This window comes from Canis lupus, chromosome 31, assembly GCF_048164855.1.
Source record: "Canis lupus baileyi chromosome 31, mCanLup2.hap1, whole genome shotgun sequence".
Taxonomy (NCBI): Eukaryota; Metazoa; Chordata; class Mammalia; order Carnivora; family Canidae; genus Canis; species Canis lupus.
In genome coordinates, this window is record NC_132868.1 from 34,476,865 (window position 1) to 34,500,028 (window position 23,164).

Below are 23,164 nucleotides of genomic sequence, written 5' to 3' on the forward strand. Positions count from 1 at the left end.
GCTCAGGTAGTGATCTCAGGGTCACAGGATCGAGTCCTGCCAGGGCTCTGTGCTTAGTGGGGACTCTGCTTGACATTCTTTCCCTCTCCCTCTGCCCCTCCCCCCTCCTTTATATGAATAAGCTTCTAAATTATTTGAGAGAGAGCAAGAGCAGGGAGGGGCAAACAGAGAGGGAGAAAGAATCTGCAGCAGACTCCGCACTGTGCACAGAGCCCAACTCGGGGATGGATCCCACCATCACCGAGATCATGACCTGAGCTGAAACCAAGAGTCGGATGTTCAACTGACTGAGCCACCCAGACACCCCAAAATTTGGAATATGTATTGTGAAACGCACAATCAACACAACTATATGAAAAACGTATCCATGTAGATAACACCACGCAGTAGGTTTCTGAGGCACCTGGGTAAAACCAGAACAGCCCTAGAAAGAAGGGAAATGAGATATGACCTACTTGAATATAACTTAAAATTCAAGAAATAGTTTTAGGTGAGGTAGTTAAAAACTAATCTTTTGTAGTTAAAATTCAATGAGGAATGGAAATAAAGATTTTTCCCTTATAAAAGAATTAATAAGCAGGGAAGCCCGGGTGGCTCAGAGGTTTAGCGCAGCCTTGGGCCCAGGGCCTGAACCTGGAGTCCCGGGATCGAGTCCCACATCGGGCTCCCTGCATGGAGCCTGCTTCTCCCTCTGCCTGTGTCTCTGCCTCTCTCTCTCTCTCTCTGTGTGTCTCTCATGAATAAATACATAAAATCTTAAAAAAAAAAAAAAGAATTAAGCAGACAATAAAAATGTTCTTTTCAGCATCTATTCTGATTTGTGCCAATCAGACTGTTAAAAAAAAAAAAAAGAAAAAGGTTGTTTAGGCTTAGGCAATCAACTAGTGAGGTTAAAAAAAATAAAATAAAATAAAACAGAGACGAGGAAGACCAAAAATAAAGCCAGATTTTCCTTCCACATCAATGTATTTCCAACGTATTTCCAACGTATTTCCTTTAGGTTAGAGAATACTTACACTAGGAACGTGCAGACTTCTCACTGGTTTCACAGAGCTTTAGAGCTTCACTTATTAAAGCTTAACAAGAATCTACATGTTCCTACTCTGCAAATTTTCTGAGCAGGCAATGTTCACAAAAAGTACATTAATGAACTTGTCGGAAAAAAAACCTTGCCTCTCTTACTGCTGCTTCTACGTGCACAAAAAGCATGTCAGGACATCTCACAGGAAATATCCATTTCCAAATCAAGACCATATTTGTATACCTAGGGACCAGCTTTCAGCTTCCCATTTTTACTACAGAATTCTGATGTTCTTAAAGCTGAAATAAATAAAAAAAAAATCAAGCTTGAAAAATAAAAAATCTAAAGACATTGCTATTTAAAGAAATAGCTCTTGGGATTAGCTTACTGAAGAATGTCAATATAATAAGTAATTACACACACATATATACGATCTTATACACACACAATCTCACATTAAATGGAAATAATGAGCAACTTTTTTTTTTTTTAAGAGAAATTGAGAGAGCCAGCAGAGTGGGGAGGGGCAGGGAGGGGAAGAGCAGAGGGAGAAAGAGAATCTTAAGCAGCATAGAGCCTGACACAGGGCTCCCCAGGGGGCTCCACACAAGGCTCCAGGCTTCATCTCATGACCCTGAGATATGATCTGAGTCAAAATCAAGAGTCGCATACTTAACCTACTTGAGCCACCTGGGTGCCCCATAAATGTGAAACTTTTTAAAAGAAATGTTTAAAATCAGGTAAGTTCTTTAAAAAAACAGAAAGACAAACTGACCAAAAGAACATCTGTATGTATGAATTTTCCATAGTTTTCCCCCCAAGGCTTTGGGTATAAACATATGTAGTTACCATAGTAGGTGCTAGACCTTTTAAATAAATACTAATTGCATATTTTTTTCATTTAATTTTGTTTTCACAAAAGAATCTCAGTAAATATGCAAAAAAAAATTTAAGTACTATATATGTTCATAAGAAGTGCACAAAAACTTAAAATCCTAAATTCTATTCACGGGTGCATGTTCTAAATTGCTTTAGTTTTTTTTTTTTTTTTAATCCACATAAATTAACATATAAAAATAATTCTATGTTTTATTACATCTGCTTTTGCTGCTAAAATCATTATATTAAGTGTTGAAATGCTTTGGTAGAGAAGTTCTACTTTGTCAGTGAAAGAGCAGAGTGATAAAAAAAATCCAACAGAAAAGGCTTTAGCTTTACTGGATACTTCATTTACATTCTCTCTCTTGATGGCAGCACCTGTATAATCAAATTTATGTCCCCCAAGAAAGCCTGTGGCCAGTAAGTGCTTCAGGAAAAGTCTGCTGCTTAAAAGAACATACTTACTTATTGCATTTTTAGAATTGATGGGAAGTGCTTGTTCGTTATTAACTTAAGAAACCTGTCCAAGAGATACACAAAAATAACTAACAATATGTTATTTAATGTTACTCTTCTGAAAAGTTTGTATCAAATCACTGCAAAATGATTCTTCAAATAAAAGCAGCTTTCTTCCTTTATCTCACATTGTACCAATTTTGAAACTGACTTATGGTGTAGATGGAACCATTATGCTACATCCTTCATCCCTTATTACTGCACTATAACCACACCCCACTGCTCACTGCTACAGGGAGAGGATGTCCTGCACCCCAACCCACTAATGTTGGGATTGACCATGTAACTTGTTTGGCCAATGGGAATTGCACAAAAATAACAGCGCACCAGCTCCAAGCCCGGGCTTTGAGAGGCATTGTGGGTTAACACTCACTCTCTTGTGCTCTTGTAATCCACTGAGAAGGGAACCCCCAGGTAGATGGAATCTTTTCAGCACAGGTTGTAGAAAGGAGGCATTCAGAGTCTACTTGAAACGAACCAAAAACCTGTTGCCCAGGCCTAGGTTCAGGCATGTCGGGCCCAGCCAAGCCCAGTCCCCAATGGCCAAACCACAGCCAAATTGCAGAACTTGAACATGAATATGTTTGTTATTGTAAGTCACTGAGATTTTGAAATCCACACAAAACAAAAACTAGTGTACTGACTCTCGGTATCGTTATATGGTGACTCGTGTAACATTAGTTGCATGGAACCACACCTCCTTGATCTACCTATCCTAAACTAATAGTCATTTTCTTCAGCTACCTTCCATTTCAGAAAGTCAGATATTTTTCAAATAAAGGAATTTTTAAAAATTGTCATACAAAGACATCTGTTCTAGAACTAAAGTATAATTTCCAGAAATAAACTATAATATACTGAAGAAACAATATTTTAACACATCCAAGTTATAATTTTGTGATCTCAGAGGTTTCTATAATTTACCAGTCTTCCAAGTGAACTGAACATAAAGGGCTTCCCTGAATGTCTGATATACTCTAGAACTTTTTGTCTGTTTTTGCTTTGTTTTGCTTCGTTTGAGCAATTTCTGAAAAGCTTCCCATCAAAACCTCACAAGAAAAAAAAATAAATTAAAAAAAAAATAAAAAAATAAAAATAAAAAAATAAAATAAAAAAAAAAACCTCACAAGTGTGAACTAACTTGTGTTGGGAGGAGAAGCCAGGACGAATTAGCAAAAGTTTCCAAGAAAGTTTTAATATGCGCAATTTTATTACTTATGAGTACTAATAGTATCAGGGCCTGCCTGAAACTAGAAGGGAATCATTTGTTAATTCTTGAGTTAGGAGGATATCTTTTCATGTTCCTACATGATTTAGAAATCTATTGTTTTAGAAAGTGGGGTAGATTTTTCTTTACACAGATATTTTATTAATTTTTTCTGTCATAATTTGAATGAAGATAAAGTATAATCTAACAGAAGTTCAGTTATGTTATAAAAGTAACATTAATGAGATTTTCATGGATCAATTCCAAGAATGTCATTGCCCTTTCTGTCATTTATATTTAGTAAGGCAAAGCTATACTGTGAAAACTATGTACTAAAAGGTGGTAAGTAGGAGTCACTATAGGTAATTCTTATTTTCATTATTATTCACTTAACCTATCATCTTAGAATTTAAAAATTACAAAATTTTAGCTTAGAGGAATCCTAAGGCTAGTTCAACTACCCACCAGGTCTCTGAGCTAACTCCATACCATTCCTCCAGAGTGCTCAGTTATACCTTGGCCCATTGCAGTGAGAGGCAGTGTTTCCAAACTAGTGGGACTGCCAATGTTTCAGGAAATTAATTTAGCAAAAGGCAGTAATTGGGCGTGCTGTAATTTCTACTTTTTAAATAAATTACTTCTAAATGACCCCTTTACACAACACAAATGGGAAAAAAAAAATGTACCAAAATGAGCATGAATGATGGTTTACATGAGAATAGATAACGCCAATTCACATCCAGGCAGTCCTATGGTCAGCTTATACTTGGCTGAACAATGATACCACTGCTTGTGTCTCGAACATTAAATTATAGTTGCTCTTACTTGGGTCATATTTTAAAGTCTGTACCGATAATAAGCCAGCCCTTGTAGACAGGATCCTAAGAATATTAAATTGGCACTAGTAGAGGGGCAATAATCATGATTTTGCAAATGCACTCAAAATTGTCCTTAAGTGGCATTATCTAACTCAAAATAGTCATCAAGCACATCAAGAAGCTGCTAGTCCTAAAAAGGCAAAAGAACCAGAGCCTTCACAGCAGCAGGAATTGGTATTACCCAACTGTCCATCAACAGAAGAATGAATAAATTCTAATGGCATAGTAACAGAAATGAGCAATCTGTAACTACAAGTAACTGCTTGGATGAAGCTCACAAATAACATTAAACAAAAGAAGCCAGACACAAGAGAACATATTGTTTGGTTTCACTTATGGTACAAGAACAGGCAAATTAATCCATGGGGATTATCCACAGAGGGAGGGGCAGTTAGTGACTTGAAAGGGGCTCAACAAAACTAGGGGCTGCTGATATTGTCATGTGTCTTGATCTGGTTGCTGGTTACACAAGCATGCTTGTGAATGTTCCTGAAGCTGTATGCTTACAATATGCGCACTTTTATGTATATAAGTGACACTTCATAATTCAATAACTAAAATGTCAAAAAAAAAAAAGTGTTAGGTTTGATTAAGCAATCCACAAGCCCAATGTTCTATGTGCAGAGTATTTGATTCTTTCTTACCATGCTGAATATAAGAACTCAATATAATAGGTCTACAAGTAATTTTGGCTAATTTTAATGTTACAATAGGTAACTAATTTTAGACTACATTTTAATATACATCTGTGCCAAAATCAAATACAATGTTATTTTGAATGCATTAAACATTGTTCTCATTAAAAAAAAAAAAAAAAAAAAAAAAACCTTTTCTAACACAATAATTCAGAAAAAGTTGAATGGTCAGTGTCACTAACAATAGAAAATAATTAAAAATAGTCTTTATGTGTCATGAATATTAATTTTATTATCTTTTGGATTAGCTTTATTATAAAATTGTTGATGATATACAGAGCTGAATTTTCCTTCACATAAAATAACTTCTGTATCACGTACCATGTAAAAATGATGAAAAACACATTTCTGTAGGAAATGAAAAAGATTTTGAGAATTAGAAGGAAAAAAAAGGATACTACTTTAGTAAAGGAGAAAAAATAGGACTAGAACGGTGGATATCTACTGACAAATTCCAGACCTGCCACGAGCAATCTATGTGAACTCAGTCAAATCAGCACTGTCCAACAGAAACACACTGTGAGTCACATCTGTAATTTTTAAATTTCTAGTCACCATATTTTAAAAAGAAGTATTTATGTGCACTGTAATATACCATAATATTTAATGCAACATAGCACTTCACTGAAATGTAGTGCCACCAAAATAATAAAGTCATTTTCCAGAAAAATATTTCACAACGCTTCTGTTTTATGACTTTTTTTTAAATCTTACTTACTAATTTAGAAAAAGAAAGTAAGTGAGCATGAGCACGGGAAGGGGCAGAGGCAAGAGAATCTCAAGCACACTCCCTGCTGAGCACAGAGCCTGACTCAGGGCTCCATTCACCACCCTGAGATCATGACCTGAGCAGAAATCAGGAGCCCAGTGCTTAACCGACTGAGCCACCCCACACCCCCCCCTCCACCGGCTCCCCAACAATGCTTTGGTTTTAACTTTTAAATTTAAATTAGTTAAAATGTGGAATTCAGTTCCTTAGTCACACCAGCTGCATTTTATTTTATTTATTTACTTTTATTTATTATTTATTTTTTTTTTTACCAGCTGCATTTTAATGCTTCTGCCACACATGACCAGGGGCTACCATATCGGAAGGTACAGTTGTCAGGTCATTCCATCTCTTGAAGTTTCACTTTTTTCATCGATAAACTAAAGAAGTTATTATTCGAGATACAGAATTCCCAGTGAGAATCTCTGCCAACTGAAGCCCACATGCTCCAATCAATATGTGGGCCAATCCCCAAATCGAACTTCAATAGAAACAAATGAAAAAAAAAAAAAATGTGGGTCATTCACCATGCAGGAATGTAGACCAGTGTCAAGGAATCTTTGGACTTTTCAAATAAAGTCAGAAATCTGGATGTTTACATGAAATATCTTTCTTTTTCCATGTAGACAACTACCGTGAAATTTTTCAGAGCACGGTGTGGGCCAAACCAAAACATATCCATATGCTACTCTTTGCAACCTGGGTTCTATAAACATTCTTCCCTGCTCTACCAATCTATGATTTATTTAGGAGTGACTTGACATCTACATCTGGAAGCTAAAAAGCACAGCTGGAGAATCAGTTGAATGGTGAGATTCAAAGCCCTCCTGTGAAGTCAAGGTGAAGCTACAGATGCTTTCAGGAGGTGACAGCCTCTGGTCAAAGTCAGCAGGATCCCAGTGTAAGCTTAAGCTCTGTCTATATCCCAGAATGTAGAGGAGTCTTAAAAAAAAAAAAAGATTTATGATGATGATGATGATGATGATGATGATGATAAGGGACAGCCTAAGACTCCAAATTTAAATCATTGGCAATGTGCCAGGGACAGATGGAAAGGATAATGAAGCCAAGTTCATCACTCTTCTTGCCCTGGGACCCAGTCCCTGTGATGCCTGCTTAGATCCTCCAGGACATGTAAGGTCTCAAAACAGAAAAAGGTAAACTTGCCTCTGACCATGAGAAGCTGCAGAGGTGAAGCAGGGAAGTAGCAGTTTGAGCAGCTATTGCTCAACACAAGTTGAGCTACACAAGCTATTGGTACCTTGTGTGGACAAAAAGATGGGGGTGGGGGGTGAGGCTGGACCTTAAGAGTTCAGATGTAAGAATGAACCCTGGGAAGAACCTGACAACCAAGGAACACACAGGCCTAGGCTCAAGGCATAGGAATGCTTGCTTATCATTCAAAGGAACCTGTAGGACAAGAAATTAATCAGCACTACTGAAAACTCTCACATCTAGAACAAAGATAATTCTCAACTTTCAAGTCTCTTGAGATGGAACAGACATTGGGGGGACCAGATGAAGTGGTGCCGTAAGTTATTAAGTCACATCTCCTAGCATGACCTCATGGGCCTCCAATCAATAGCATCCACCTCCCAGAAGACCTCTGTCCCCAATTTTGTCCTTAAAATCCCTCACATGCAAACAATCAGGGAGTTCCAGCCTTTTGAGCATTAGCTCCCAAATGCCCTGGGTGTTGCCACCCCAATAAACAGCCTATCTTTCTTCACTGCAAAAACCCCCATGTCAGTTCATAGCAGTTTGCTCTGTAGCAGGTGGACAAATGCTCATTGGTTTGGTTACAGTGGCAGGTAGACACCTCAAGTCCAGGTGAGTCACCATCTGGGGATATTCTTAATTTCTTAGAATCTAAAAGGGACAGAGTTCCCTCTGAAGAGAGAAAGTCAAAAACTCTGTTCTGTGAATATTGTTAAGGCCTCGTTTTGGTTTCCAGGATGAGGGGGCCTTGGAAACCTTGGATAACTAAGAGCCCTGAGTTAAGAGTCAAGCAATCTGAACATTAATCCCAAGTGTGTCGCCGTCTTGCTGTGTGACTTCTGCTTCCTCAAATTCAAAATGGTAATAATTTAGCATATTGCTTTTCTCTATATCCTGCTTCTAGGACCAAATGATATCATGAATGTAAATTTGGAAGGTATAAATTCCTCATGTAATTACAAGGCATTTTTTATTATTTACTAAGCAATTACTAGTGGATTCTAGGAATGTAGTTTATGAAGTGCCTTTTAAGTCTCTATTCAGGAATCTCAAATTTGAGAAAGGTGGGGTAGGTTAGGGCTTTTGGGAAATAGCAGTGAGCACAGACTACCCCATTACAAATTCAGCCACTTTCTAGAGGATTCATGGGGTAGGACCAAAGGAGGTCAAATTCCAAGATGGACTTAAAAAGACCTCAGAGGAAGGAATGTGCCCTAAAGCATAACCTTTTTTAGGTCACTGCTGCTTTGAGGATCTGATAAAAGCTAAGGCTTCTGTCTTGGAAAAAGGCACCTATAAGGAACTGACATATATCTTCAGGAAGTTCATGGACCCCCATGGACCCCAAATTGAAAATGCCACCCTTAAAGAAGAGAAGGTCACAGATGAGACGCACAATGTGGCCTTAGGAATGAGTTGTTGCTGCGTAGGAGGCAGTTTTGAGAACAGCTGGAGGCCAACAATAAAACAAAGTAGTATTTCTTTAAAGGCTCAGCCTCTACTCAAAGTATTGCTACCATGGGACCCTCTGATGAAGACTTCTTGGGGTATGCACTCCCAGAAGGATCATTCTAGCTAAATAGGTTAGTAGCTACTGCTTCCTTGGACAGTTTAACAACGGAGTGCATCCCCTACCTTAATCCAAATGGATACTAATCAACCAATGGAGCAAAAAATAATCAGAGGAAAAAAACCAGTATGTAACCTCTAAGTCTCCCTCAGAACCACACTGCACATGTTAATAGTACATCGTAGAACATGTAGATAATAGGTCACATTTTGGTTTGGGGGACTATGAACAAAGACTGATGAAGGTTAGTTGGAAGAAAGGCAGGGAGGGACAAGCTCCTCCCCCCCAACTCCCTCTCTAAGAGGAAACCACCCTTAAAAGGATTTTATCCTACCCTGGAAGGAGCCCTCCATCCTTTCGCATGTGATAGATGGATGACAAAAACCCAATTGGGTGACAGGTTCATGGAGACTTAATCAGATTAAAACAGTCCATCAACAAGCCCATAAAAGCCCCTAGACTTAGAAACTCTGATGGCAACCCTCTTTGGTCCCCACCCTCTTCAGGAGCTTTGTACTATCACTCAGTAAACTCAATAAACGTGGCTTTGGTATCCATCACTCTCTCTGGTCTACCTCTTCATTATTCACAGTGGCATGACCAGGCACTTCGGGCACTAAAGGAACAGAAATCCTGTAACAATGACCACATATCACAAGGGACTTAACTGGATGAATGCGAATATCACAAAGGAAGAGATGGCCACAGCGACCCAGAGTATGAGCGAGTACCACGGCAGCAATCTGGCACCCACATAGGTAGCAGTGGGGCAGGAAGAGAATCACCGATACTGCAGAAATTCAACAGCAACGTTTCATTGACAAAGAAGAGACCTCTTCTTCATTCTTGAATGGAATATGGCCTCAAACACATTTTGACAAGATATTCCCTATCCACGTCCCAATTCTATCTCTTATGGCACTACATTTAGGAAGGTATAACAAAGTTAAATGGAAAACAGAAATATTTGAGGTGCTTGGGTGGCTCCGTTGGTTAAGCAACCGACCCTTGATCACAGCTCAGGTATTGATCTCAGGGTCCTAGGAAATATTTATCTCGTATTTCTAATTACTACAGTATATTAAGAAGGGGGAGGTCAAACCATGAATTTGGAATAATAATTGTTTAGAAAATATTTAGTGATTTGTTTGTAATATATGCTCTTATGATCTATTTTAATTAATAGTATGAAAAAATCCTCTTACATTGCAAACTTTTAAACTTGATTTTCAAAGTAGAGACCAAAGAACAAGTTGAAATCACCAGTCACGTAATTAAATATCTTCGATACAAAGAAAGAATATTATCTTTCTGAAACCAGCAAAACCCATCCTCCCAAAATTTATCTTCTAACAAGATCTTCATCAAGGACAGCAGTCTATAAAATCAGAAGGAATAATCAGAAGTAAAAATATTATATGGGATCCCTGGGTGGTGCAGCAGTTTGGCGCTTGCCTTTGGCCCAGGGCACGATCCTGGAGACCCAGGATCGAATCCCACGTCGGGCTCCCGGTGCATGGAGCCTGCTTCTCCCTCTGCCTAGGTCTCTGCCTCTCTCTCTCTCTCTGTGTGACTATCATAAATAAATAAAAATTTAAAAAAAAATATATATATATATGAACAAATACGTTACACTGCCTTCCTATGGACTTGCCAAAGAAATACAGTCAATTGTATGAATGAGAGCTCTTCACATATTGTCAACGGATTCTCAAACTCCTCAAGGACATGATACTTTCCGCTGTGGGAATTCCCTTGTTGGTGTGGTGGTTGGGTTTATATTTCAGAGAGTTACCTGGAACTCTTTTCATTTCAATCCTCACAGGTCAAATGGTTTAAATACCAGATAATTTCTCTCTCAACTGCCATGATTTCAAATGGCACTTCTTGCTAATTTGCTTTAAATTAAATAATAAATCACATTAAAATATGTAGTAATGCAGTTTTACAAAAGTATTATGTTGGATTACCCAAGAAAATCATTTAGAACAGTACCTGCTATAGAGCTAGTGCTCAACGAACGTCAGTGTGTGATGACCTTAGTAATGATACTGCCAACAATGACAATAATGACATTATTACCTCCACTTGGTGGCAGGCAGCTACCAAGATGACCCCAATGACCCCCACCTTCTGTTACTCACATCCTCACAAACCCTTTCCCTTGAGCATGGACTGAACGTGGTGATTCAATTCTTTTTTTTTTTTTTTTATGATAGTCACACAGAGAGAGAGAGAGAGAGAGGCAGAGACACAGGCAGAGGGAGAAGCAGGCTCCATGCACCGGGAGGCCGACGTGGGATTCGATCCCGGGTCTCCAGGACCGCGCCCTGGGCCAAAGGCAGGCGCCAAACCGCTGCGCCACCCAGGGATCCCCTGGTGATTCAATTCTAATGAACAGAACATGGCAGATGTGATGGGTTATCACTTTCAAGACTGAGGTTATTAAAATACTTTCACTTTCATCTTAGGTTCTTGCACACTCTCTCTTTAGGTGTGCCTTGGATCTCTTGCCCTGAGAGATACCAGCTATCTTTTTTTTTTTTTAAGTCCCAGGATGGAACTGTAGGAAGTCCTAGGGAAAGGCCCAGATGAATGAGATTAAAAGCAGATCTTCTGAGGCCTGCCAACAACCACATTAGTGAATTCTGAAGCAGATCATCCAATCCCAGGCAAGTTTTGAGATCACTACAATCCTGGACAGTAGCTTGATTGCAACACCATGAGAGATCTTGGGGGGAAAAAAAATCACCCAGCTAAAACCAGAATCCTTTCCCACAGTAACTGTGAAATCACGTCTGTGTTCTACACCAATTCAGCTTGGGGATAATTTGCTATGCAACAGGATAACCAATAGAGATTTTGGAGTAGGGTGTAGCCATCACCAAAATGTGAAAGGTGAACAGCTTTCGAACTGTGTAAGTAATGGACCCTAAGAAGAGTGTGAGTCGGGATCCCTGGGTGGCGCAGCAGTTTAGCACCTGACTTTGGCCCAGGGCGCGATCCTGGAGACCCGGGATCGAATCCCACGTCAGGCTCCCTGCATGGAGCCTGCTTCTCCCTCTGCCTGTGCCTCTGTCTCTCTCTCTCTCTCTCTCTCTCTCTCTCTGTGTGACTATTATGAATCAATAAATAAAATCTTAAAAAAAAAAAAAGAAGAAGAGTGTGAGTCAACATGCAAAGTGCTTCAAACAAATATGTACATTGTTGACAGAATTTTGGACTTTGAAGAGATTGCTAGGAAGGGCATGCATGAAAATGAGGAAAATTTTATTGGAAACTGGAAATTATGTAGTGGCAGGGGTTTAACAATACCCACGCTTTCATGGAGTTACATGACCTGCACTCACTTGGAGTTCTATGAGAAGTAAAAAATGTGCTGAATGAACTGGGTAATTTAGCTGAGAAGATTTCCCAGCAAAGTGCTGAAGATGCTACCCAGTTTCTTCTTGCTGATTATAGTAAACTCTGAGAAGGTAAATTGAGGGAAGGACTATTAAACAAAAAGGAGCCGGGACTTGACGGTTTTGAAAATTCTCAGCGTTTCTGGATAGCAAATGATGCTGAAATTAAGAAACAGTTTCTTAATTTCAATTAAGAAACATCAATTTCAGGGAACTGTCAGAGAAAACATGGCCTAAAGATGAGACAGAGGACGTGGCTCCTTGCTAAGACCTTAGAAATGTGGCTCTTTTTTTCTTTTTTGGGAGAGAGAGCATGCATGCACGGGCACATGTGCAAGCAGGGGGAGGGGCAGAGGGAGAAGGAGAAAGAGAATCCCAAGCAGGCTGCATGCTCAACATGGAGCCTGACATGGGGCTCAATATCAGGACCCTGAGATCATGACCTGAGCTGAAATCAAGAGTTGGAGGCTTAACCGACTGAGCCATCTAGGTGCCCCAGAAATGTGCCTCTTAAAGAGCTGTGGGACCAACGTGTCTCCTAAAAGTTTAAGGGTATGACACAGAGATCCTGTCAACAGGCCTTTGGAAAGTGAAAGAGCACTGCATATCCCTTGTCTCAGCAGAAGCCCCAGGAAGAGATGGATTTCGCTCCAAGAAATATGTGGGTGTGGTTTTTGTCTAATAGATAAACCCCAACATGTTTCACAGGAGACTGACAAAAGTTTTGAGATTTTATCAGCAGAAACTCTGCCAGTTTAGAAAGAAAGGAACAGAGATTGTATAAGTGAAAAGCCATTCATCCCCCAAATTCTACTGGCAGGAAGCAGGCTGAGAAAACCCAGCTGCAAAACACATGCTACCTTTCATGAAAAAGGAAAGATGAGTCAGAGGGTACAGCCAATCACCCAAGGAGCACAATCAAGAGCCAGGGAGAATTATCTCCAGCTCTGAAATCCTAGTCAAAGAATGTCTGCCTTGTTGGATTTCAGAATTGCTATGGACCAGTGGCCCCTACATACCATGCATCTTACCCTTTTTTGAACAAGAAGACGTAGGTATCTTAGGCCTGTCTCATTGCTGTATGTTAGCTGTACTGAGGTCAGATATCTTGCCTTTTTAGTTTCACAGATATACGGATGATGAGGAACTGTACTCAAGGAGTCTCACCCACAGCCAGATGAAACCTGATGACCTCTGGATTTAGAGCTGATGCTCACCTACATAGTAAAGACATGTTATTTTTCATCTTCTAATGAGAGTGATGCTTGACATCAGTGCAAATTAACAGGTTTTATAGCATCAAACCTTTAAAAAAGGATAAAAAATCCTTTTAAGAATCAACATGTGTTAATAGGTGGAAAGATTACAGATTTAATCTCACTAATGTAAAACTTAATGAACTATTCTACACTAACCAAGTTAAGTGAAAAAGTAATTAGCAGCTGCCCAACTTTAATGTTTAGAATATCCATTATAAAGCATCAGAGCTATTGTTGAGATCATACAAGGCATGCAAAAGCTCTCTTAAACATCTTGATTTGCATTTTTTGTTGCTGTTTATAACAAAAATTCCCCTTAAAGAAGGGGTTTAAATGATATGTGAAATAGGAAATAAAATGTTCCACTCTCCTGAAATGATTATATATTTTTCTTAAACTCGCTCTCAACGAAAAGGAAATAGTGTCATTCAAATGTGCTATGATGCCTTATCTTTCAGAATGACAGCCCATCTTTTACTTTTCCATTCACAATCTATCATATTTGTGACATTTTATATATGAAAAATAGTTAAGGCAATATTTTTTAAAATGTCATACTGTTTTAAAGGGCAATTTATTTCATGCCCACATCCCTCCAGGCCATGAGCCTATTTAGTGAGGTTTATTAGTGAAGGGTGATGACTGGCATGTCCTCTGAATAAGCACTCGCTGGCCAATAAAAACAAAGAACACAAATATGCCATTCAGAAATACACAGCATTGTTTAAAAATAGCAACACCCATTGCTGCTGGAATTAAGAAGAGGGTGCTGGTCTCAAGGGACAGCAGAGCACAGCAGAGGAACGCTATGTTGTACTGGAAGTCAGGATATGTGGGCTTGAGATACACAATACATGATTCACCTGCTTCAGGATTGTTTCTTTGGCTGTCAAATTCAACATCTGTATCGGATTCAATCAGTTAATGCATTCCTGCACCCAGACATGCAGGTACTCAAACACCAGTTCTTACTTTATGCATGCAAAACCTACACAGGTTGCCAGATTTCACTTTTTCCCCTAACATAGACTTCTAAAAAAAAAAAAAAAAAAAAATCAAAACTACCTGTACACCACTATCTTGTAAATGAAAAACATGACTGACATGGCATTAATGGATAGTGACCGTAAATTTTAAATGCAATAAAACAACAATCAATTATTAAATTCTAGCAATCAAACTGTTGGCTGCCCTTATTCATCTCTGAGAAAAACAAATGAGTAACTAAATCTAGAAGAGAGATTCGAGCAACAAACTGAGAGTTTCACCTTGACTTGTCAAGAAAACACCAAAAGAGAATTCAAAAGGGCTTAAGGTTTTTATTATGTGATTCAGCATTATTTAATACAGCATCTGACACCACCTAAAATCAACTCCGTATCAACCAAAATTACCTTTTGTAATAGCAGTAAATGTCCTACACTCTGGAAATGCTGCATCAAATAATCACTACTATTACTTCTGATTCTGAATTTTATCTTGACTCTTCATACAACCCACCTAACCTACTTTCTCAAAACCATCAATATTCTCCTGAGACACTCTAAAATAATTTTGAGGGCAATGGAGCACTGTGGAAAGAACAGGGCCGGGAAGTTGCATTACGGTTCTAGGCTCAGTTTCATTAGATTTGACCTTGACACTAGCAAGTTAATTAACCCCTCTGAGCCTCAGATAGCTCACTCACATTAGCATGCTCTTGTCACTGTTAAAAGAGAAAATGCATTAATGCGCTTAGCACAGCACCTGAACTTGGTAGACTCAACAAATGTTACGTATTTAAAATCATTTAATTTCTTCAAATAAATTTTCAAAAGTCTATCAAAACACATTCACTTTAAATAACAGTGGCTTGAAAGGAAAACACAGTTTGCCACTTTTCTTTTATAATAAAGTTATATTTTACACAACTTTTACTTCCAAAGCTACAAAATCCACAGAGCACTGACTGGCAAAAGTAGCAAAAACATTTTGTCCTCAATGATAAATAAAAACACTTACTGGTCAAAATGGAAAAGCAGCAACTCTAAGTCGCTACCATGTAAAGTGTACTCAGGCCTTTTCTTTCCCCCCAAGGAAGCGTTAATACAATAGAAAAGAGTGAGGGTGTCTTAAATCAAATAAAAGTTTCAGCCAAGTTGGGCGCTTAGCTCTGAAAAGAGCCACAATTAGGCCACAACTAATAACACCAATCCCTGCTTTGATGCAGTAAACAGTGAGCAAAATAAAAAGCAGCCCAATGCCCATGCAGCAAACAGAGGTCATGGCCACCTAATAAGTGCAGTAGTGGTGCGCTCCAGGATCCGTGCTAGTCATTTTGGAGGTATTATTTATAATCTACACAAGTGTGCAAAACAGACAGTGTTGTCCCCAATTCGACCTGAAGAAACCCAAGTCCAGAGGTGTTACATGCCTGTTCAAGGTCTCTGCCTGTGAGCACCAGAGCTGTGTTCAAACAGTACTTGATGCCAAAGCCAATCGCCCTTCACTAGTCCCTGTTTCTCTTTCAACACAAACGTGTGAGCAAAGAATATTCCTTGATGCTTTTGAAAAGTCAGCAACTAGTAGCAGTCCCCCGTTCTCTCTCCCTCCCTTCTAGTTTCTCTCAAATCTGTTGCATATCAGTTCCCCAACTCCAAGTCACTCGTCCCTTAGGTGGCTGAAACCTGTCTTGTGCCCCAGCCCTATAAGACACTGTCCTTGGAAAAAAAAAAAAAAAAAAGACACTGTCCTTGGAGAGGCAGAAGAGGATGAAGTCAAGGTAAGGCTTCCAATTTGCCTGGGACTTAAACCAAAGGCTCACAAATAATGAAATTCTCTTACATGGTCAACCGATATGGGCCTGTTCCAATTTACAGGGATGACTAAGGCAGACACAGTGTGTGGAACCATATAAATACGTGCAAGTCATATATATTTAACAGAAGGCTTAATGGAGTCAGATTTTCACTAAGTACCTAGAAGCTTCCGTTACTATACTATAGGCAGGGAATGCCTTTTAAGGTAGGGTTTTACATATAAATAAAAACTACTGAACTTAAAGAGCATTTACTTCTGTTCTATTTTTTAAATGAAAGTGTCCATCCAATGGACAGTATCTAGTCGATGTGTATAAAGCCTACCTTTGGGATCCCTGGGTGGCGCAGCGGTTTGGCTCCTGCCTTTGGCCCAGGGCGCGATCCTGGAGACCCGGGATCGAATCCCATATCGGGCTCCTGGTGCATGGAGCCTGCTTCTCCCTCTGCCTGTGTCTCTGCCTCTCTCTCCTTCTCTCTCTCTCTCTGTGACTATCATAAATAAATAAATTTTAAAAATAAAATAAAATAAAGCCTAACTTTGCGCTTGAAAGTGAGTGTACCTACCCTCGGACAGCCCACACTCGTGGGTCTTAAAACCACTGTGTCCGGGGAGCCACCCAGTTGTACATCAAGTCCAAACAGTCCAAAATGTAAGCTTATACCCCTAAGCATTGTACGCCAGCTAATGCGATGGATCCTCATGACAACCTATTAGAAGCATTATTATTCTGATTGTTACACATGATGAAAGTGGATCACAGGGAAGTAACGTGTCCAAGATCACACAGCTGATAAAAAATAAGACAGCGAGACTCGAAACCCAAGTGCTCTGACTCCTCAGCCTGTATCCACTACACTTCACTGCCCACCGTATGCGTGTAAGCACATTCCTACGCAGATGGAAATACCACACGGGTATAGACCTACACTCTCCGGAGGGCCTACTCGATGCCAGGCGCCAGGCACTGGAGATGAAGGAATAAAGAAAGCCGGGCCCTGAGCTGAAGGGGACCTTTATTCTTTTTAAAGCAGATTCAGGGTAGGCTGAAAACAAAGAAGTCACCAGTTCCAATGTGTATGGTCATGCTCAGGCCAGCGTGCCATCCTGTGTTAGGGGAACACAATGCAAGGGACAACTAACTTAAGTCACAGTAGGAACCTCAGAAGCACCAAACAGTTTTTACTTTTTTTTTTAAAGATCTTATTTATTTGACAAAGCACATGCACGCTCAAGGGCAAGGGGAGGAGCAGAGAGAGCAGCAGACTCTCCACTGAGCAGGGAGCTCTGTATGGGGCTCGATCCCAGGATCCCAGGATCATGAGCTGAAGGCAGATGCCTAACCGACTGAGCCACCCCACCGCCCACTTTTTTTTTTTTTTTTTTTTACTTCGAATACCTGTAATACCCTTCTCTGGAACAGGAGCACAGGAAACGTAATATAAACCTTTTCTTAATGGTTTCTGGCCATCACTGGGAAGACCAACAGCACTGCAATACTGTGATACGGTGCTTCCGGAATGAGGGGTTATTTGCCCCTAGTTTTAAAAAATATAAACAGTTCTATCTCGATTCCAGATCCTATTACACAAGGTTATTGCCTACCACTAGGGGTTACACCCTTCTCTTATCTGATCTGATACAGATCAGAGTTAATCGGTAACCCTACTTTAATTTTTTAAGTTTAAATTGTCAGTGAAGGTCCCTTCTCCAGAGGAAAGTACTCGGGTCTGTGTCGTCCACCTGTTTCCTTTGATGTTCAATCAGGTACAACCAAAGGAGGTAGCTGATTAGGAAAACAAATCTTGTGAAGTTCAAAACTTACACCCATGACAAACCTGGGAAGAGAAAGACATGAAATATTATCTCACCTCAAACTGGGACCCTGATGATAACAACAGGTCACCTTTCATGAGAGGTATCTACTATGTGCCAGGTATGCGCTGGGAGCTTATTAGGAATTCATCGTTTTATCTTCACGTTAACCCTATGAAATAGGTCATTCTAATCTCCGTTGTATAAATTAAGAAAAATGAGGGCCAAGTTCACGCAGAAAGTTGCAGGACTAGAATTTGAATCACATGCTCAGGGTAAAAGCAACAACAACAAACCCCTCAGATGTCTTTGCAGCCAAGCAAGTAAATGTGTGAAACGGCTTCGTTTTTAGGGTGACAGGGCTGTAGTTCTCAACCTTGGCCACATATTGCAGTCACCTGGGGAGGACACCATCACCCACAGGTTGTGACTTCACTGGTTTGGGAGCTGCCGGTGGGATTCCAATGGGCAGTCAGCGCTAAGAACCACCGCGTATGGACACAGAGACTGGGGCATGGCCCACCTGAAAGCAGTTTTTAAAAAATTTAAGAGGTTACGTAAACACTGTGCCGGTCAAAGGTTGTTAACTACTGCCTCTGCCACCAAGATGTAACCTCTGCCCCCACTGGCTCAGGATAATTAATGTGCAGTAGAAGTGGGAGCTGGATAAGTAAATAGATATCCTGGCTGGCAGACACAGACGTTTGTTTTTACTGGAGAAAAGGTTGCCTAGCCTTGGAGCTTTCCCCAGGTTACCCCTCACCGTCTCCTATTTATGGATCGGGTCTTTACTGCAAAATGCATTTGGAGTCAGACATAACCTACTTTCAAAATAATTTCTGGAGTACAACCCATTCTTAAACTGAAGATGACCTAAATATGCTCACTTAACAAATGTATACCTTCAGATGAAAGGGCTAAACTACTTAAAACATTTCAAGAGTCATAGATATACACACACACACATATATATTTTGAAGAGGGCCACTCATAATTAACTCTGATCTTAATCCAAGCCAGGTCAAGAGATCTCACTTAACTAAACAAGTCCTAAGAATGGAGAGCCTAATGCCCTCAAAACAAATCTATGCAGGTGGTACAACACAGCACTGCTGAGGCAAATGTCATTTGTCATTGGAAGAGGGAAGCAAAGGCTGCATGCCATCAGAAAATCTTCATTAAATGGCCTGCAGATGTAAAATCCAAAATAAAAGCTAAAGGAGTCAATCGTGAATCCATGAAAGAAAGAAGAAAGAAAGAAAAGAAAAAGAAAGAAAGAAAGAAAGAAAGAAAGAAAGAAAGAAAGAAAGAAAGAAAAGAAGAAAGAAAGAAAGAGAGAGAGAGAAAGAAAGAAAGAAAGAAAGAAAGAAAGAAAGAAAGAAAGAAAGAAAGAAAGAAAGAAAGAAAGAAACTGTAGCCTGCTTAGGGAACCACTCTTCATGCATGACCATATTGTTGCAGCACCAAAATTCAAGAGGAAATGGCAAAATACATTAAGAAACAGACTTTAAGGCCACTCAAACTAGCTACATTTTCTTTTCCTCTCCTGCTACAAAACAAATGTTGTGTATTTTAATGGCCTCGTATTACCACTTAGCACCACCAAAAAGAAGGCAAATAAAAGGAGAAAAGAAATTGAGATTGATTTTCAAAATGACATACTGCAAATACAGGCCATGACTCAGAAATCAGGGCCTCATCAATCAGTTCCAGCATTGTCTGCTGAGGAAATGCTCTACTCGGGCCGAATATTTTGTTGTTATTTTGTTTTTGTTTTTTCAAAAAGCAGAGACAGGGAAAAAGCCTGAGGAAGCAGACAAAAGTGCGTAAGATTAATTTTCACATCAATTAATTTTCACTGTTCAGGTAACCGTTTGTTGACTGAACAAATACATATTGATGCCCTCCTGAGTGTCAGGCACTGTGCAGTGCTGAGGATGTATGAACTTGACGGTGAACTTGACGGTGTCTATTTGCATGGGTCACCTAAACCAAGAGACCAAAGCACCAACCTCCTATAATCCACCACACACACCCCTTCCAGCCACAGGGTAAAAATCCAGTCTTGCCCTTGTAGTAGCGGAAGGCAAATTTTCCCCTTTGTCTAACTGCACTGAACTTCACAGGGAAACCACTCATGTCTTCTAAGTAAATAATACATAAATATCCAGATTCCGCATCCCAACAAGAAGTCATGGGTAAATTTCGACAAGTTTAAAGAAAAAAAAATTTTTCCCCCTAAGTCTGTATCAAAACAGGTTTTCCTTTTGAACCAAACCCAGCTCCACATATTTTCACTGCCTGTGGCTGTGCAGCTTCAGTAAGCTAAAAATACTTCCCTTTCTTCTAAGTTGGGAAGAGAAAATAAGACCAAGCAAATCAGCCGCATGTCATTTTCTCTCATTTTAATTTTTTTTTTTTTTTTTACTAGAAAACACTCAAAATAGCCGAAGCAACGAAAAGGCATCTGTTTTCTATTTGTACACGCATACACGGACACCAACATCCATCCAGCTCGTCTCTTCCCAGTAATAGGAAATACGCTTTATTTGCATTATCAGCAAAGACTGTCAACATTTCACTACTCACAGCTTTCGGTCATTATATTTGTGGTTGCGGGGCGGGGGGGGGGGGCGCCTAAGTGTTGAAAACCAGACACAAGTACAAGCTTTCGAAAAATACGTATATAGGATGACTGCGCTCCTAAGACCACATGGTGCTTGCTTTGCAGTCCAAGCGTCATTGAGGTCTCCGAAATGTACATTCAGGGAGATTCTAGAACAGAAGGATGGGAACTTTGCATCTTCTCGAGGGTCTTGCTCAAGTTGTGTTCATTGCATCCCACCAAATGAAAAAACTGTTTCTCCCCTTGGACTTCTGCAGGCTCACTGGAAAACACACACACGCACACGCCCCTACGTCTGTGACAAACGAAAAGTTACTCAAGGAAGAGAAACTCTGCACCCCCACCGCCACCCCCACCAGCCCCCAAAGCAAACTGCAGGACGGTGACCCGGTAGCCGTGGGTGCACTTCTCCAACTCTCCCAACATCCCTAAAGCCACCCTATTAAGTTAACGCAAACTGGCAGCGCCGGGCTCCGTGCGCCTGGGCCGTTAGTCTGGGCAGCCAGGTCCTGGCTAAATCTCACTTCAGAGAAAGAAAAAAGAAAAAAGAAAGCACAGCTGGGGGGGTCCCTGCCGAGCAGCCCCGTTTCTCGAGCTCCGGGCCGAGCCGGGTGCAGAGCGCACCGCCCGCGCCGGGACCGCGCGCCCCCGGGCCGCGCAGGCGGACGCGGCAGGACGGGCGCCCGCGGCGGGACCGACCTCGGAGGCCGCGGCCGGGGGAGCTGGGAGGCGCGGGTGTCACGTCCCCGGACCCCGGGGCCCCGCCGGCCGTACCTTGCAGCTGGGCGGACAGGGACTCCTGGTGCTGCTGGTACTTGAGCGCCACCGCCTCGGCTTTGCGCAGCTGCGTCTGCAGCTCGTAGTAGAGCATCGCGCCGTAGAGGAAGCCGAACACCACGGTGAGCAGCAGCAGCGTCTGGAAGATCCGCTTCTGCTTGCGGGAGCACATCCCGTTCCCCATAGTCCCGCCGCCGCCCCGCGGCCGCCCGCCGCCGCCCCTTCCCCCGCTGCGCCCCGAGCGAGCGTCTCAGCAGCCGCCGCCGCCGCCGCCGGAGGAGGAGGAGGGGGAGGGGGAGGGGGAGGAGGGGGATGAGGCGGCCGGACGCGGCATGGGGAGGGGACGCGACACACAAAGCGGGGCCCGGGGGGAGCGCACACCCGTCCACGCCGCCCGGGCCGCGGCCGCCAAACTTCCGCGGGGCGGGCTGCGGGCGGGGGCGCCGGCCGAGGCGCGGGCGGGGGCGCGGGGGGCGCGGGCGGGGGCGCGGGGGGCCGCCCTGCGCATACTTCCGAGCGGGCCGCGGCCGCGCCGGTCCCCAGGCGCCGCCTGCCTTGTGTGCTTGGGTATTTTTTTTTTTTTTCCCCTTTTCCTCCTCCTCCTCCCCACTTTTCGGCTCGGCTGCCCCCGGCGGCGCTCGGAGTCCCGCCCCGGCCGCTCCCGCCGCGCGGCTCTGCCGCCACCCAGAGGAGGGGGCGCGCCCAACAAAGGCCCCGGCCCGGGCGGCGGGGGATGGGCGGGGCGGGGCGGGGCGGGGCGGGGGCCGGGGCCACGGCGGCCGCCGCCTCCCGCCCAACTTACGTGTCACCCGCGGCCCCGCCAGCCCGGCCGCCGGGACTCCGGGAGGAAGTCCCCCTCGGGCTCCCCGCTCATTGGGCCCGCCCGAGCCGCCGCGCCCTCCCTTCGGGCCCCATTGGACGCCCGCCTTGTCCGTCCGACCCGGCGCCGCGCCTCCCCTCCGTCCGCGGGGGCCCGCGAGGGGCGCGGGGGGGACACGCGGGGAGGTCGGGGCGCCCGGGGCCGGCCTGCGGCTGGGAGAGGTGCGGGGAGCGCACTGCGCGGGGTGCAGGACCCCCCGGGACGCCCGTGGGGACGGGGCAGGGGGGCCACGCGGGGAGGTCGGGGCGCCCGGGCCGGCCTGCGTCTGGGAGAGGTGCGGGGAGCGCACTGCGTGGGCTGCAGGACCCCCCGGGACGCCCGTGGGGACGGGGCAGGGGGGCCACGCGGGGAGGTCGGGGCGCCCGGGGCCGGCCTGCGGCGGAGAGGTGCGGGGAGCGCACTGCGCGGGGTGCAGGACCCCCCGGGACGCCCGTGGGGACGGGGCAGGGGGGCCACGCGGGGAGGTCGGGGCGCCCGGGCCGGCCTGCGGCTGGGAGAGGTGCGGGGAGCGCACGTGCGCGGGTGCAAGCGCGGGCGGGTCCGGGACCCGGGACGCCCGTGGGGACCCGGCAGTGGGTGCAGGTGGGAGAGGAAGGGGGGCGGTGGGAGCAGCCGCCCGCGCCCTCCCGGGCTCCCCGGGGTCCTTGCCCGCGGCGGGCGCGGGTCGGGAGACTGAGGCACGCTGACACGCTGCGCTGCCGCTCGGCTGCCCGCGGGGCTGGGGAGACCGTGGGGACACCAGCTTCCTTTGGCCGAGGGGAACGGAGTGATCTCATGTCCCCCCACACACACCCATTCCCCCGGGGGCGGGGGGGGGCTCCTAACCGAAGAACTTAGAAAACTAATCTCCAAAA

At 43.3% G+C, this 23,164-nt stretch overlaps 1 protein-coding gene across 4 annotated transcripts in view; it reads right to left on the reverse strand.

Moving 5' to 3' along the window:
- GOLIM4 (golgi integral membrane protein 4) overlaps positions 1-21,720 on the reverse strand; it is a 78,086-nt gene extending 56,366 nt beyond the window's left edge. For 3 of the 4 annotated variants that reach the window (XM_072807986.1, XM_072807985.1, XM_072807983.1), the window contains exon 1: positions 21,428-21,709. In XM_072807986.1, coding sequence (XP_072664087.1) covers positions 21,428-21,614 — 187 coding nt within the window. In that variant the 5' untranslated portion in view covers positions 21,615-21,709. Of the gene's footprint in view, positions 1-21,427 lie in introns of all 4 variants that reach the window. The other variant, XM_072807984.1, reaches the window with a different exon arrangement.
- Positions 21,721-23,164: the final 1,444 nt, after the last annotated feature.